This window comes from Myxine glutinosa, chromosome 13, assembly GCF_964187855.1.
Source record: "Myxine glutinosa chromosome 13, kmMyxGlut1.1, whole genome shotgun sequence".
Taxonomy (NCBI): domain Eukaryota; kingdom Metazoa; phylum Chordata; class Myxini; order Myxiniformes; family Myxinidae; genus Myxine; species Myxine glutinosa.
This window is the reverse complement of record NC_136273.1, coordinates 6,671,314-6,687,284: the sequence shown is the minus strand read 5'-3', so window position 1 is coordinate 6,687,284 and position 15,971 is coordinate 6,671,314. Positions and strand designations below refer to the sequence as shown.

General features: G+C 46.5%; 1 protein-coding gene and 1 long non-coding RNA gene across 3 annotated transcripts in view; one reads left to right on the top strand and one right to left on the bottom strand.

The window, feature by feature from the left end:
* Positions 1-4,021, top strand: part of CUL3 (cullin 3) — an 85,605-nt gene extending 81,584 nt beyond the window's left edge. For both annotated transcript variants that reach the window (XM_068133670.2, XM_068133671.2), the window contains exons 15-16: positions 3,042-3,187; positions 3,291-4,021. In XM_068133670.2, the coding sequence (XP_067989771.1) occupies positions 3,042-3,187; positions 3,291-3,422 (278 nt within the window). In that variant the 3' untranslated portion in view covers positions 3,423-4,021. The remainder of the gene's footprint in view (positions 1-3,041; positions 3,188-3,290) is intronic.
* LOC144888562 (uncharacterized) lies at positions 4,020-9,714 on the bottom strand. The gene is made up of 2 exons (XR_013621146.1): positions 9,159-9,714; positions 4,020-5,607 (listed from the first exon to the last, which is right to left on the bottom strand). It is a non-coding gene; the product is annotated as an uncharacterized LOC144888562 (long non-coding RNA).
* Positions 9,715-15,971: the final 6,257 nt, after the last annotated feature.

The following is a 15,971-nucleotide window of genomic DNA, read 5'->3' as shown; positions in this document are numbered from 1 at the left end:
GGTCAAAACAGGTTGAGATGGTTTGGTCATGTGTTGAGGAAGGATGAAAGTGACTGGTTGAGAAGAATGATGGAAATTAATGTAGAAGGAAGTAGAGGACGGGGAAGACCGAGAAAGACTTGGCTGAAGGTGGCGGAAGAAGAAATGCGTGCAAGGGGGTTAACAAGGGGAGATGCAGAAAATAGGGCAAAATGGAGAAGATTGTCATGGGGCCTGCAAGGCTAACCCCATGGAAAATGACCTTAAAATGCCTGTTGTTGTTTGCATCATAATACATACCTGTATCAACTTTGGTCAAAATGCCATCTAGTCAGGGAGCATATGCAACAAAATAAGACTCCTGCAGAACTTTGGTGGCAAAAGCAATCCACCCATCCAGATGTGTAGTGGGAAGCCCAAATTATGTTAAACTAGAATGACACTCTGACGTCACGACGTCGACTGATATGCCTCCACCCACATTATTGCATCATTATAATATTGGTACCAAGTTTGATTTAAATCCATCAGCTGTTCTCGTTATCTATCACATTTTCACCTGACATGACCTCTGACCCCAAAATTTAATCAGTTCATGTTTACATCATCATACATACCTGAGGCCTACAACAATTAAACATATTGTTATGTAAAAAGAAATCTACGAAGAAAACACATGATTATTCCATGGCAGATCAGACCATATTTAAAGTACAAGTGTTTTGTTTTGTACGCATGCCCAATCATACTAAAATACGCAATTTAGTGTCTGTCTGTCTGTCTGACCGCAATATATTGGTCGTTACTTATCCAATCTCAAACCAACTGGATCGGAGGACTTATGGTCACACAATGGAGGTTGTAGCGATTTTATTTCCACATACCTCACCAACGGCTCCCAACAGACTATCTTTCATCGACATCCAACCACTTTCAAGCTCAACAACATCATCCTCTGCCATACTCAGCCTCTCTTTTAATGCCTCCCTCACTGTCACCTCTTTCAACCTCCACACCTTCATTCTCGGTTGGTACTTCACCCGCCGAGCTCTCCTCGCACCTTTCCCCCTTATGTCGCAGACAACCAAGTGGTGCTGTGAAACAGCCTCCTCACCTGGGATCACCTTTGTGTCCCTAAGGTGCCCCCTATCTCACCTACGCACCATCAGGTAGTCAACGGTTGTCGTCGACCCACCTGACGTGTATGTAACAAGCTTATTATCTTCTTTCTGGAACTGAGTATTACAAATCAACAAACCAGCTCCATCAGCAAACTCCAAAATCCTTTCACCTTCTCCATTCCTCACACCACATCCGTAACCCCCATGGACTCCCTCAAAACCGTCTATACTCCTTCCCACATGTCCATTTAGGTCTCCTACCACAACAACTTCCTCATCTTTCACGTTTTCCATCAGCTTCTCTATAGCACACCAGAACTTGTCCTTCTGTTCATCGCTCCGACCAACCTGCGGAGCATATCCCGAGATGATGTTCACCAAGAGCTTTCCAATCATCATTTTCACCATTATCAACCTTTCACTCACTCCAGTCGCACTCACCACACTGTCTACAAACTCCTCAGAAAACAGGACACCAACACCATGCACGCCCTCCGGGCACCCTTGCCACACAAACTTGTATTTCTGTCCCTGCCTACCCTTCACCATTCTCACACCACTTCCCTTCCATCTCGTCTCCTGCACACAGCATATGTCCACTCTTCTTCTGACCAATACTTCCACCACTTCTCCTGATCTCCCTGTCATTGTCCCTACATTCCATGTCCCAAACCTCAGAAACCGATCTCCACGTGTGGCATCAAGACGTTTCGTCATCATAAATGGAGTGATTTCCATCCTTGCTTCGATCGGGTTCCCCACCTTGAGTTTTGACGAGTGGGTCAGGACCCCCACGGGGTACTTCGGGCTGTACCTGCCCATATGTAATTGTAATTGTCATGGTTCTCTTTTTGAGGCAATCTTTTATGGCCGAATGCCCTTCCTGATGCCAACCCTTTTATTCGCAGGGACACGTTGTACCTATTCTAAATCGGGGTACACACCGGGATATTATGATGCAAAGATGAACTGATTTGATTTCAGCATCAAAGGTCAAACATCAGAGGTAATGTCAGGTAAAAATGTGATATGTGAGAACAGCTGAAGGGATTTAAATCAAACTTGGTACAAGTATGTGTAATGATGTAATAATGTGGGCGGAGGCATATCGGTCGACGTCGAAGAGTGCCCTTCTCGTTATCTTTTATTATTTTTAATTTTCCCTTTTACCATGCGCGCATGTGCGCTTACACCAGCTGAGGAGGAGGATGCTGTATGTATACCTGAAGCAAAAATGTGACGTGTTTCAAAACCTTAGATATTATGTGGAACATGAACAGCAATATAAAAAATAGGACCACCGGTCCTGAAGCTCACCTGGATCAGGAGCCGCTGTCACTCAAACCCCCCACAGATCCCCTTAGATCCCGATATTTTTATGCCGTGAACAAACTTTTGCACATCATGGGTGATGAAGGTTGTGGGCAAGTTTCATTGAAATTGTGCGTGTAGTTTTGGAGAAGAGAGCAGATACCTATTTTTTTGGGGGGGGGGGGGGGGGTCACAGGCACTCCTCCTCATAGCCCCCCTTAATGAGAGCAGATTTTGATGCGGTTACCAGATATGACGTTTGTGGCCAAGTTTCATCAAAATCGTGTGTTTGGTTCAAGCGTTAATGACTGAAGTGTTTACGGACTCACTCACTCATTGACCGACGAACTGCTCGATCGCATAAGCTCGCTGGACTAATGTTCAGGTGAGCTAGAAACAAGTCAAGTCTTAGCCTAGTGAAAGAGTTTTGATCATTCCAGGTGAAAGGTTCATCACAATGCAAAAGTGAGGAGGTTGTTGATGTTCATTTGTGTAAATACTATCTCCACTCTTTTCTTTTTTGGTCAGAGCAGCAACCAAACGTTGTCATCGAGCACAAGTTTAAATATTTTGTGAAACTTGGCAGACAAGGCTGTCATGGTATTATTTACTTTTCCCTTCCCTGACCAGTGGCGGCAAAGCAGGGCGAGACGGATCCTGAGAGGAAGGAGACCCGGCAGAAAGTGGACGACGACCGCAAGCATGAGATCGAGGCAGCCATCGTACGCATAATGAAGTCTCGGAAGAAGATGCAGCACAATGTACTTGTCGCCGAGGTAGGTTTTATCGCTCGTTATCGGTAGGACTGCTCATTACGCCAGCGATGCCCAAAGCCCGATCTGCGATGGTCTTTGATGGTCACACCCTCCTTGTTCGTAGGTGACGCAGCAATTGCGTGCACGGTTCCTGCCAAGCCCTATTGTAATCAAAAAGCGCATCGAGGGCTTGATCGAACGGGAGTACCTGGCCCGTACGCCGGAAGATCGCAAGGTGTACACGTATGTGGCATGAGACGCCAGCTACTCGAAGCCTTCCCTCCCGCATCCTCCCCCACCATCACGAGGGACGTTTCTGGATCAGCCTCCTGATTTCCCCCTATCCTCCTTTTTCTTCTTCGCCCTTTTCACCTCGTTTTCCCTTTTAAATTTAAACAGCCCCAGTCAGTACTTTAATCCCCCCCATCTTGTTTCGCTTCCTCCGTCTACGCTCACTCTCGGCGCCTCAGTCTGCCTGCTCTTTAGCTGTTCCCCACATGATCCCGCTCCCCGGATTTCTGAATCCTGCTCGACGGGGAGTAAGTTTGGGGTCGGTGTGCGTGGCCATCCGTTCTCACCATCCCGCTCTACCTCCTGACTTTGCAGGATGTGCAGTGTGTGTGAACATGATGTATGTACTTTAATGTATTTGTATCGTTAGCCACCCTACATGTTACCCACTTGAGTAAACAAAATTAAAGGTTTAACTTTGTCGGGGGAAGAAACGGAGTGAGGGGCAAGCAACCGGTTGCTGCTTTTGTTTTATTTTTGTTGTTCTCCTCGTTCGTTGAGATTGCGTTCAAATTTAATGCATAGGATGTATTACGCCCACAACAATAAAGTGACAAAATACTTTGGTGATTTAATTGTGGATTTATTTATTTTCTGTGTGTTTTGTGAACTCGTAAGAAGAATACATCAAAACAACAAACTTAACCAAAACCATAACTCATGTTATGTAGCAAATAGCTGTATATAAATAGAAAAATGAGATTTGGATGCCTTAAGGCAAGCGGACGTAGATATAGTCCGGCAGCTAAGCTAAATATAGCATAACAATTGTGCATTTTGTGAGGAAAGCACCAAATTTGGCACACTAGTAGACTATCATATTATGAAAAGATCTGGATATTGGGCCATCTCAGATTCAGAGATTTGATTTTTGCAAGATTTGCAGATTTTGCAGATTTGCAAGCTGAGATTGCAACGCCAGGGACGGCCGACTCCTTCCTGCGAGCTGCCCATGTCACCCGCACAAGAAGAGCTCATCAAATCACTGCAGCGGCACTGCATATCCTGCAACACCGTGCGTATGAACGCCACTGTATGACATATGCTGATGATGCAGAAGACCTGCCTGAGTTTGAAGACTGGTGTCACCAGAGAGGAGAAGACATTCCCAACTTTCAGTACTGGGCAACTGTGCTGGAACTAGAGATGTTGGTACTGGTCTACGTGCGTTCTCTGCGGCAGGCTTCATTCACGATGTACCTTTATGCCCTGACGGAACTGGTCCCATGGTTCCATGCCTTAGACCACACACACTATGCCAGGTGGGTCCCTGTTCACCTGAGGGACATGGTCGCACTCCCAATGAAGCACCCAGATGTAGCCAGAGAATTCAGGGCTGGCAACTTCACTGTACAGAAGACGAAGAAGGTGTTCTCTTCGATCCCAATCGAATCGAAATCTTGCAAAAATCAAATCTCTGAATCTGAGATGGCCCAATATCCAGATCTTTTCATAATATGATAGTCTACTGGTGTGCCAAATTTGGTGCTTTCCTCACAAAATGCACAATTGTTATGCTAAGTTGCCCCACTAATATGCCGCTCGTCGTGTAGCTTTTGGACACTCGCGCAATCTCGCAACCTTGCAAAATGAAAACCGCGTTTCTCAGTTTGAATGCCAGAATTCTTTAAAATCACCATCGTTTATTTCCCTGAAAAAAGTTGAAGTGCTTGTCGTGGCTTATTGACTCCCTGGTGGAGACACGTGTTGACATTTTGACTTCGCACCACTCATACGTGCCGGCGTACGGCCACACCCTCACACTCCGCACGTGTGTAAGGTTAATAAATGGTGTTTGCTAATTCGGCCGAACCAGCTTCCTCGCAAGAGCTGGTGTTTTACTCTGCACCACCAGCTGAAGTATAATTGTACTGCGTTTGTTTAACATTGTGACGTAGCAAGGAAGATCGATTTTTGAGGCCGTCGAACCGTGCATGGCTTGAGCCGTTGTCCGGTCACCGCTAGTTTTGGTTTGCGTTTCTTGGTACCGTCGTCTTCGGGCAAAATCCATTGTCGAGCTGCAGCAAGCGGTTCTTGTTTTGAGCAAACGTCGTGTTGGCACCGTGGGGCTTGGTGTGGGAGCCAGATGTCGCGGTTGTACCTCCTCTCCCACAACTTGCGCCCCGAAGGTTCAGATCGAAAGTCGATACCTTAAAAAAAAAAAAAAAAAAAAAAAACGCAGCAATTTGTGTGGGTACGTACATACTTACAGGTACTCCATTTTGTAAACAATGTGGATATAATTGTCCATCATGCATCAACCTCCAGGATAGCACTTGGTATAAATTTGTTGTTGATTGTTTCAATCTGTCAGCATAGCTTTCAACGCTGTATGTAGTACAATGTTCTACCTCGGCATGTTCAAGGGCAACAACTTTTAACACTTAACATTGTTAACACTTAACTTTTAACACTTAATAACTTTTAACACTCAACAACTTTTCATACTTCACATTAACACTTAACAACTTTTAACACTCAACAACTTTTAACACTAAACATTAACACTTAACATAACCCCCGTGGTTGCACAGTGCACATTCCTCATAACGTGTGTTTTACTCTTTTCATCTCATGGGTAAAAGTCAAAGTGCTATGGTATTTATACATTCACATTCCGCATGAATAAACAAAGGATTGGTATGTGGTAGTACATTTAAAGGTGACTTGTTTCCATGAGCCTTCTTTTTAGTCCCCTTCTGGTTTCACTGTTGGGGATTGTAGGTTTGATCGTCCCTCTGTCTGTCCATCCAACCCCTGGTTTTCCAGACTTTTTTCCCTTACCCTCTAACATATTCAATGGAAACATGCTACATGGCTTTATTATAAGTTACAGAACAAGTTTAAGTAATGAGAACGTTTTGCCAATTTTTCACGATTTTGCCCTTTTTGAACTTGGAAAATATCACCAGTAGGGACATGTATTGGAAACAAATTCTCCCTTTTGTTTGTTTTTTGTCAAAAACTGTTATCATCCTGAATAATTCACCACCTGGATGGCCTTCGTTACTTTCATTTTGAATACTACATATGGAGAGGGGAGGGGAGGAGGAAGATATCTTCAACAGGCACTTCCAGGGCCCACAACCCATAGGGGCAGTGTAGTGATCATAGGAGCTATGTGGGCAGAGCTCCCTCATCACACTGACCAAGTACAGTAAATGTGATAAAACATACGGTACGAGCAGGGACCCGCAGAACATCCGTGCAATTTAAAATGTGACTTGAAGTCCTCAACTTCCCTTCCCCCCCTCCTCCTCACCTCCTCCCACCGAAAGTCATCAACCTCCTCCCCCCTTTTCCCCCTGCTCCAAAAGCCTCAACCTCTCCCTCCCAACTCTGTCCAATCTCAACTATCCCACCCCCCTTCACCCCCCACCCCCCCCCCCCCACTCCCATCCCCGACTCTGTCCAATCTTTGCTCTCCCAACCCCCTCCCCCTCCATCCCCAACCCTTTCCTCCCCTCCTCTCGCTCACAAAAGCAAAACGGCATTGCCCCCTCAATCATTACATTTTTTTTCATTACCTGACCGAAACAGCGTTGTATTTAACGCTTTCGCCTCACCGATCATGCCATCACCAACTTCTCACAATCCCATGAAATATGCGGACACCTCATGGAATTGCAATACCAAGTGACCATGAACAGCCTAATTGTACCAATAACGACCCAAGACCAATTATTTTCTTCCCGTCGCATCATTAAAAGTAAATAATGACAGATGTATTCTTTAATAATGTCGTGAGATTCCCACAATCTCACACAGAAAGACCTTGAAATGACATGGATTTTATGGGCCGTGGTCGAGTCGTTGAAGAGAAAAGTCGGAAATAATAGCAATTATGTCTTCGATATTAAAATATAAAATAAGATATAAAATCAAAATATAAAAAGAAATCCTGTCTCGGCAATGGATGGAGGTCCTCAATGCCAAACAGGAAATCAGAGCTGTCTCCCTTGACATATCTCGTGCCTTCGATACGGTCTGGCACCCAGCTCTGCTCACCGAGATCTCCACGAATGGCTTGCGGACTTCCTCTCAGTGTCCGTGTCAACGGTCAACGTGTGGCCCTACATGGAATTCTCTCATCTCCCCTTCCTGTTCAGGCTGGAGTTCCCCAAGGCAGTGTTCTGGGCCCTGTGCTTTTTCTGGTCTTCATCAATGATCTCTCCGACTCTCTTGAAAATCCTCTCTATCTATTTGCTGATGACTCCACTATCTGCCACTCCATATCCAACCCTCAGATCGGCAGTCTGCAGCCTCCTCACTCTCTGCAGACGTGGACAAAATCACAGACTGGTCAAACAAGTGGAACATGTCTTTCAATCCTGACAAATCTCACACTCTTGCTATGTCTCTCCGAAAAGACCGACTGGACAACCCTCCCATCCACTTTCTCAACAGTCCTCTCCAAGAAGTTCTGTTACTCAAGCTTTTGGGTCTCACTATCTGCCATGATCTTTCCTGGGAAAACCACATTTCCAATCTGGCCTCCAAAGCCAGTCGCCGACTGGGCATCCTCCATCATGCGAAGTCCTTCCTTGGCACACCTGAGCTCCTCACCACATACAAGGCTTTCATCCACAGCTCTATGGAATACTGGTCTCCCCTCTGGGCTGGTGCCCCTGCCTCACACCTAGCTCGGCTTCACGCTGTTGAAACCAAAGCTTTCAGAATCATTGGAATCTCCTGCGATTAAGCGAACTCCGAGGGCCTTTCACTCACTCACCACAGGCAGGTAGGTGGTCTTTCTGTCCCCTACCGACTCCTCTCCGGCTTTGCTCCCCCAGCTCTCTCTGTGCTCTGTCCCCCAAATATTCGTGCAGGTCGCACGAGATCTGCCAGCAACCCTCTGATGGTTAAACTGCCAAAATCAAGACTCTCTGCTCACCTCCACTCTTTTATTCCTCTTTACTCCCACCTCAAGAACAAACTCTCTTCAATCCCACTCATCCCTCCAGGTCTTTAAAACAGCTGTTCACCACCATTTCTTATCTTCCCCCATCCAAAACCTTGATCTTCTCTACCCCCGTTAACCTTCTCCACCCCTGAACACCGAACCTACCCTGAACCCCGAACCTACCCTGAACACCGAACCTACCCTGAACCCTGAACCCCGAACCCACTCTCAACCCCGAACCTACCCAGAACCCCGAACCTACCCTGAACCCCGAACCTACCCTGAACACCGAGCCTACCCTGAACCCCGAGCCTACCCTGAACACCGAACCTACCCTGAACACCGAACCTACCCTGAACACCGAACCTACCCTGAACACCGAACCTACCCTGAACACCGAACCTACCCTGAACACCGAACCTACCCTGAACACCGAACCTACCCTGAACACCGAACCTACCCTGAACACCGAACCTACCCTGAACACCGAACCTACCCTGAACACCGAACCTACCCTGAACACCGAACCTACCCTGAACACCGAACCTACCCTGAACACCGAACCTACCCTGAACACCGAACCTACCCTGAACACCGAACCTACCCTGAACACCGAACCTACCCTGAACACCGAACCTACCCTCCAAAGTCGAGCCGACCTGACCTCAGCCGACTTTGACACCCCTGATTTACACTTGACTTATTACTGAGCCGACTTTGTACTCCTTTTTACCTTTTACACTCTACCTTTCACCATGTACGAAGAAGATATTAGATTAGAACATGAAACGCACTCACGGTCGCACTGCAGGTGGCACTCTGCGCTTGAAGATGTTCCGTAGCGACTGTATCTCATCGTGGGGTTGCAGGTGAAAGGCGCAGCTTTTAGACAGGGTCTCAGCCCAAAAGTGCCTCAAGATAAGGCGCCAATTGGCCACGGCCAGACTGTAGCGACCTTGCCAGAGCGGACAACGCACCCCCAGCCACACGCACTCGTCCAGGGAGCGGACGCAGTCCAGAGGCGCCGCCAACTCCAGGCTGGGCCAAGGCAGGTGCAGCTCTCCGGCGAGCAGGTGGCCCAGGTAAGAGCAGAACACGGCCCAGAAACGCTCGACCTCCGCTTCGCTCCATTGGGCCTCCCCCTCGGGACCCGGCTGGACCGCGAGAGCTCCCAGAGACGAGCGCCGTGGAGTCATGTCCGCTCCTCGACTCTGTCGATCTTCACTGATAAATGGAAATTTCATCGTGAGCGACTAATTGTGACGACACGGCGACGTTTTTTCAATGGCTGCACGACTTTGTATACTTCGTGTTGACATAAGTGTTCTCTTTGGTCGTGTCTATCTCGATGTCTAAACACACAGGGTTATGCGGAGCACTTGGGGCTCTCCTTCGATTCCCATTGGCCCGCCATGACTCACCTGTACCGATGGCAGCCAATGGCGTTCCGCGACCTACCTAAGCGTCCCCTGACGCAGACAGATCATCGAGTTTGTAATAAATTAGGTTTCAGAGCAATGTTTACAATCTGCAAGTTTGAAGAGCTGAAGTTTTAAAGTTTTGTACCTATTGTGTACAACCTGTGGTCAATAACATTTCAAAGGTAAACAAAATAATGCTGCATAAAGGTTCATTAGTTCAGGTTTCAGAAAGGCTGAACAAGGTCCTCCCAGAACTTTTAAAATTTTATTTATTTTTTGTATACAGAATCGAGGCTCGTGTAAGAACTAACACATTGAACATGAAAACATGCACAGACACATAAAACATACAATGAAGGGAGCGGGAGACAAGAGGGGAAGGGAGAGAGAAGCACACAAGCACAACAACATTGGAGAACAGGGACGTCGGTAGATCTGTGGAAGGGGGAGGGCTGGTGAGGAGAGAGGGGTACATGGTATAAAGCAAATAAACACTACAAGGAATTTCAGGAAAGAAGTTGGGGATTGAAAGAGGTGGTTTTGGAATTTGAAAAATGTTTAAATGGAAAACCCCTTGAAAAGCCCTAAAATGGAAGTCTTTGTTGTTTATGGTTTGAGGACCAAGTTGTGACGATTTCAAGTCTAGGTACAAGAACATATCAAGAACATTTCAAGTCTAGGTACAAGGTGTTCTATATCATGTCGCATCTTTGCCTCGAGGGCTCTTTGAAGGATTGTCACTGAACCCTGGGCAGGTTCCAGGTTGAAGAACATCTTCAGGTGTTTCATATCATGTCACATCTTTGCCTCGAGGGCTCCTTGCAGGATTGTCACTGAACCCTGGGCAGGTTCCAGGTACAAGAACATCTTCAGGTGTTCCATATCATGTCGCATATTTGCCTCGAGGGCTCCTTGAAGGATTGTCACGGAATCCCTGACAGGTTCCAGGTGTAAGAACATCTTCATGTGTTCCATAATCAGGTCGCATCTTTGCCCCGAGGGCTCCTTGAACGATTGTCACTGAATCCCTGACAGGTTCCAGGTACGATAACATCTTCAGCTGTTCCATATCAGGTCGGATCTTTGCCTCAAGGAGTCCTTGAAGAAGTCACTGAACCCCTGACAGGTTCCAGGTACTATAACATCTTCAGGTGTTCCATATCGCATCTTTGCCTCAAGGGCTCCTTGAAGAATTGTTGCTGAACCCATGAGAAGCTCCAGTTGTAGATCTTTTGTTGTGATATTTCCCTCTGGCGTCTCTTCCAAACAGTTTTTTATTTTATTATTCTAGTCCCTCTGACTTTCACTGGGATGCGATTTTCTGTGCTATCTGGGATGTGACATCACAGATAGCTGACCTACAGGTGCGACTATCACTGGGATGCGACACCAAGCATAATGCGATGGCCGTGTCGGTAAAAATGGGTGGTGAGCAGGTGGGCAGGTGACAATGAAGGGAAAAACCTGCACAGAGAAGCAATATAGGTGATAGAGCTGTGTGCTATACCTCTCTACCAATCTCTATTCCTATGAGCATCGTTGGCTGCAGGTGCAGTGAATGCAACGTGAAGTCTGATGCACAGAGGCGCAGCAGACTGGTCAGGTCATCTGTATGATGATGGCCGTCCTTGATGTCCATAGGACACAGCTGTCTGCGGATGCTGCACAGTGATGCCTAAGTTGGAGCCACCACTTAATTTCATGGACACATTTGTCAATGATGTAGCACTGCCCAGGCTGACCTACAGGTGCGGTTTGACATATTTGTGTCCGTCTCATAGCCTTAGCCGAAAGAGGCTTCCCCCCACACGAGGCAGTGGGGATCCGTTACCCTGGACAAGGGGCCCATACCAGGTACTGTCAGCCACTAAGCTAGCTAAGCCCGGGACTCACATAGGGTAGGGATGTCACTCATCCAGGTAGCTGAAAAACAGTTACCCTGATCCCCTATAGCGTCATATACTTTCTGGTGACCTTAATGGATTGTTTTCAGTGATCACACTGGATGGAGTGTGTCGTGAAGTAAGATGGTTCGATCCGAGGGATGCCCTCCGTTAACTCATAATGCTATTCCGACGCCGATGGCGTGGGGAGTATTTATATACTAGCTATGAGTGAGGATGGGTTGTTGAAATGTTGAGTTGGATCTTGGAGACGGCGTGAAGCTGGAAGGTGTGAAAACATTTTGTTCCCGAGGAGACATGCTGAATGGAGAAGGTGGATCAGACTCGGCAACGGTTGCTAGAGTGAGATGTGCATGGAAGAAGTTTCGGGAACTGAGTGGCGTACTGACGAGGAAGGGAGTGTCGTTGAAGCTGAAGGGAAAGGTGTATGCTGCAATTGCTGCATGTGTGAGAAGTGTTATGATTTATGGGAGCGAGACATGGGTAATGAACGTAGAGCAGCAAAGAAGGCTGGAAAGGGTGGAAATGCGAATGGTTTGGTGGATGTGCGGAGTATCGTTGAGAGAGAGGAAGACAAATGATGAATTGCGAAGCGAAAGATGATGGGAATAGAGCCTGTGATTGATGCTGTGAAGAGGAACAGGTTGAGATGGTTTGGTCATGTGTTGAGGAAGGATGAAAGTGACTGGTTGAGAAGAGTGATGGAAATGAATGTGGAAGGAAGTAGAGGATGGAGAAGACCGAGAAAGACTTGGCTAAAGATGGTGGAAGAAGAAATGCGGGCAAGGGGGTTAACAAGGAGAGATGCAGAAAATAGGGCAAAATGGAGAAGATTGTCATGGGGACCGCAAGGCTAACCGCCGCTCTTGCAGGGAAAATGGCCTTAAAATGCATGTTGTTGTTGTTGTTGCCGGAATATTGAGGAACCTGCATAGTCAAGTATCGGCATTGAGGTTCCGGAGAATCCTTGCCTGGAGGCTCCGGCTCGAGTGAGAGCCGTCCGCCATTCTGCCCCGCACGCTGCGTCCACCGCAGAAGGTTTTGGTACGCGGCAACTTTTCTCATCCTCCGGCCGTCTGCCGGGGATGTGTGTGCGAAAGCGGTGTTTGAAGGTTACACGGCGGTTCGCTGATTGAACGGCGAACGTGTACGTCGGCGCGCGTCTTTGGGGATTTTCCATTCTACTGCGGGTTTGCTGGGTGTTGGACCACGTGACTTCTGTGCCGCTTCGACCACCTACGCCAATATTGATCTGGATCGGACATTGTTCCAACGATCGCTGGAGCGAATCAACTTCACCTTGGAGAGTTATAGAGACATTGAGGAGTGCCGTGAGTTTGAGATAAGTACTAGATAAGATGGTACCATCTTAAGAGATTTTGATTGTCTGGATTTGCTATGGTTATTGGTGATGTTATTCCTGTGTGACTTTTAATATATTATTGGTTTGTTTATAACCATTGGTGTGGTTTCCTTATTGATTTCGACACGGAATAATATATATTTTTCTGCCGGGGCTCCTCCCGGGGTTCGGAAGCATACCGAGACCAGGAGGTCGGGGAGGAGCACGTAACAGAATGGACAGAGTCGCGAGTCTTCTGTGGACGTCATCCATACGAAGCTACTGCAGAAGATGGTGGGGGAGGACAAGAAACTTGCATCAAAATCTAAGGTGGACCTGGCTCGCCTTTCTCCCTGACATTCTGCACTGAAGCCACACGTCCAACGTGTAAACCACCGTGTTGCACTGTACAAGCAAGCTCATGAACCCTTCATAGAAAAGCCAAAACCCTCCAGTGAAGGACAGGGATAGACGCTGACTGATGAAGGACTATTGGAACGGTGTGGTCCTGTGGTCCTGTCCTACCAGCTTCTCTGGTTGATCTACTGGACTGTGGAGATCATGAAGAGGTGGACAGCGAAGATGACGAAGAAGAAGAGGACGACTTTGACTTTGATGATTTCATTGAAAGCGAGGATGATGAATGATGGATGTGGTAAAAGTCATTTGGTCACAAATATAGCAAATATGGTAAAATTGCCATCAAAAGTCCCTCTTAATGTGTAACGTTGACCTCGATATAGTGACAAATCAAATTCTTGGTATTACAGGCACTTAAGAATTTTCAGGTTAACATGTTACCATGTATACATTTACTTTATCTTTGAGTGCTTTTTGTAATTATCCTTGACCCTCAAAATGGGTCGAGATATCTTATTTGTGCAGTTATCTGCAGTATTGGTTGAGATATAGTGAAAATTGTATTTTTCTGTAATGGCGACACTAATTTGCATAAATTTGCATTAAAATGATACGTGGGACACTTTTTGAATTTTTTAACATAGCTAATCGTTTTCTACGCATTTTTTCTGATATTGAGACATTGATTAGAAGTTGATTTCAGGGGGGTGCACAGACCCTTCTTCTACCCACGAGACTAATATACAGACTTGCCATTTAATATGGAATATTTTTTTTGTGGGGGTGAACTTACTTTTCAAGATGTCTTAGAACCAAAAGTTCATTGGAATTATGTTGAAATTATTCTAGATTTTGTTAATGTGACCTTTAAAAGAAACAAAAACCACATTTGACATTTCGAAACAAATAAATTGATCCTTGAAAGTGATGTAAACTGATATCGAACTCAATTCACGGACAGTACTGTGTTAAACTTCTGTACGTTTTCCAGAAGTATCTCTTTATTTTGCACATTAGCCAAAAATTTTTTTAACAAAAACAAAAGTTAAATTACGACTGGGATTACGGACAGTAAAATTACAGTTCAGTACTTCGTGTAACCCCCACGAGCATTCAGGAGAGCACATACACGTCGAGGCATGCTGTTCACGAGATTTGCCAAGGTTTGGACATGAATCGCTTGCCATGCAGTGACAATAGCCTGCTGCAATTCACGCGCAGAGGTCGGCTGCTGGTCCAAGTGGTCGATTTGACGCGTTAATTCTGCCCACAAGTTCTCTATCGGATTCATATCCGGGGACATGGCAGGCCACTCCATATGCTCTACACCACGGTCAGCAAGAAAGTGTTGAATCATGCGAGCACGATGAGGCCGTGCATTGTCATCTTGGAAGACAAAGTTTCCTCGAAAGGCTGCACGAGCAAATGGAAGCAATGTTTCTTCCAGAAAGGCCCTGGACTTGAACTGGTTCAGGTTTCCATTCAGAACAACCAGGTCAGTTTTGCCCCCTGCATGAAAAGCAGCGCAAATGGTCACCCCACCACATCCAGCTTGGACTCTTGGCACTATACAATCTTTGTTGTAGGCTTCATGCACTTGTCTGCGCACTCGGACGTGGCCATCTTGACGATAGACCAGAAATCTAGACTCGTCACTGAAGATCACGTGATTCCAGTGTCCTGGCTGCCATTGACGGTGCTCTCTGGCCCACTGCAATCGGCGCTGGCGGTGTTGTGTGATCAGGCGTGGCTTTCTCAGGGGACGCCTGGCACGATAGCCTGCTTGAACCAGTCGTTGGTTGACTAGCCTTCTGGATACAGGCACATTTGTCAGTTGCTGCCACTCAGCCCTAAGCCGATTAGCTGACTTGGTACGGCTATTGCGGACTAACCGGTGCAGCTGGTGATCATCCCTCCTTGTGGTTCTACGGGGAGGTCCTGGCCTCGGTATTGGAGTAGGGACACCCCTCTGAGCATTTCGTTTCAGGATCTTTGACACCTGACCTTGAGTGATGCCATACTGCCGAGCAATAGCATGCTGTTTCATGCCGTAATTTCGTAAAGCCACCACTCCATGACAAACAGCATTGTCGAGTTGACGGACCATCTCCACAGGAAGCGGCAATAACTTTTGGAGACGTGCAGCAGTTGTTTTCCACTAATACAGAACGCAACAACCCTTGTATACCCGACTGTGAAGCCAATCATCAAATGCACCTGTCCGTACATTTTGCCACGCCACTTGTGATATAACCCTGTTGTTGACTTCTTGCTGCGACAGACAATCAGTGACATGGTTCTTTTAACAAATAAATCACCAAAGTGTAAAAGAAACTCACCAGATTGATATACTGAGTTAAGAAAGTAAACCCAAGTCAAGAAAAAAAAAATATTCCATATTAAATGCCAAGTCTGTAGATGTCTCATACTCATGAATGAAACTTTCACAACAAAATTGGATGTATCTTGCCTGTAGGGGCTAAGAGAAAAAAAAAAAAAATGAAATCCGTCAAAATCTCAAATTTACGCCTCGGACACCACCCCCCTCATAGAAAAGTGGCTGCCATTTATTGTTGCTGCCACA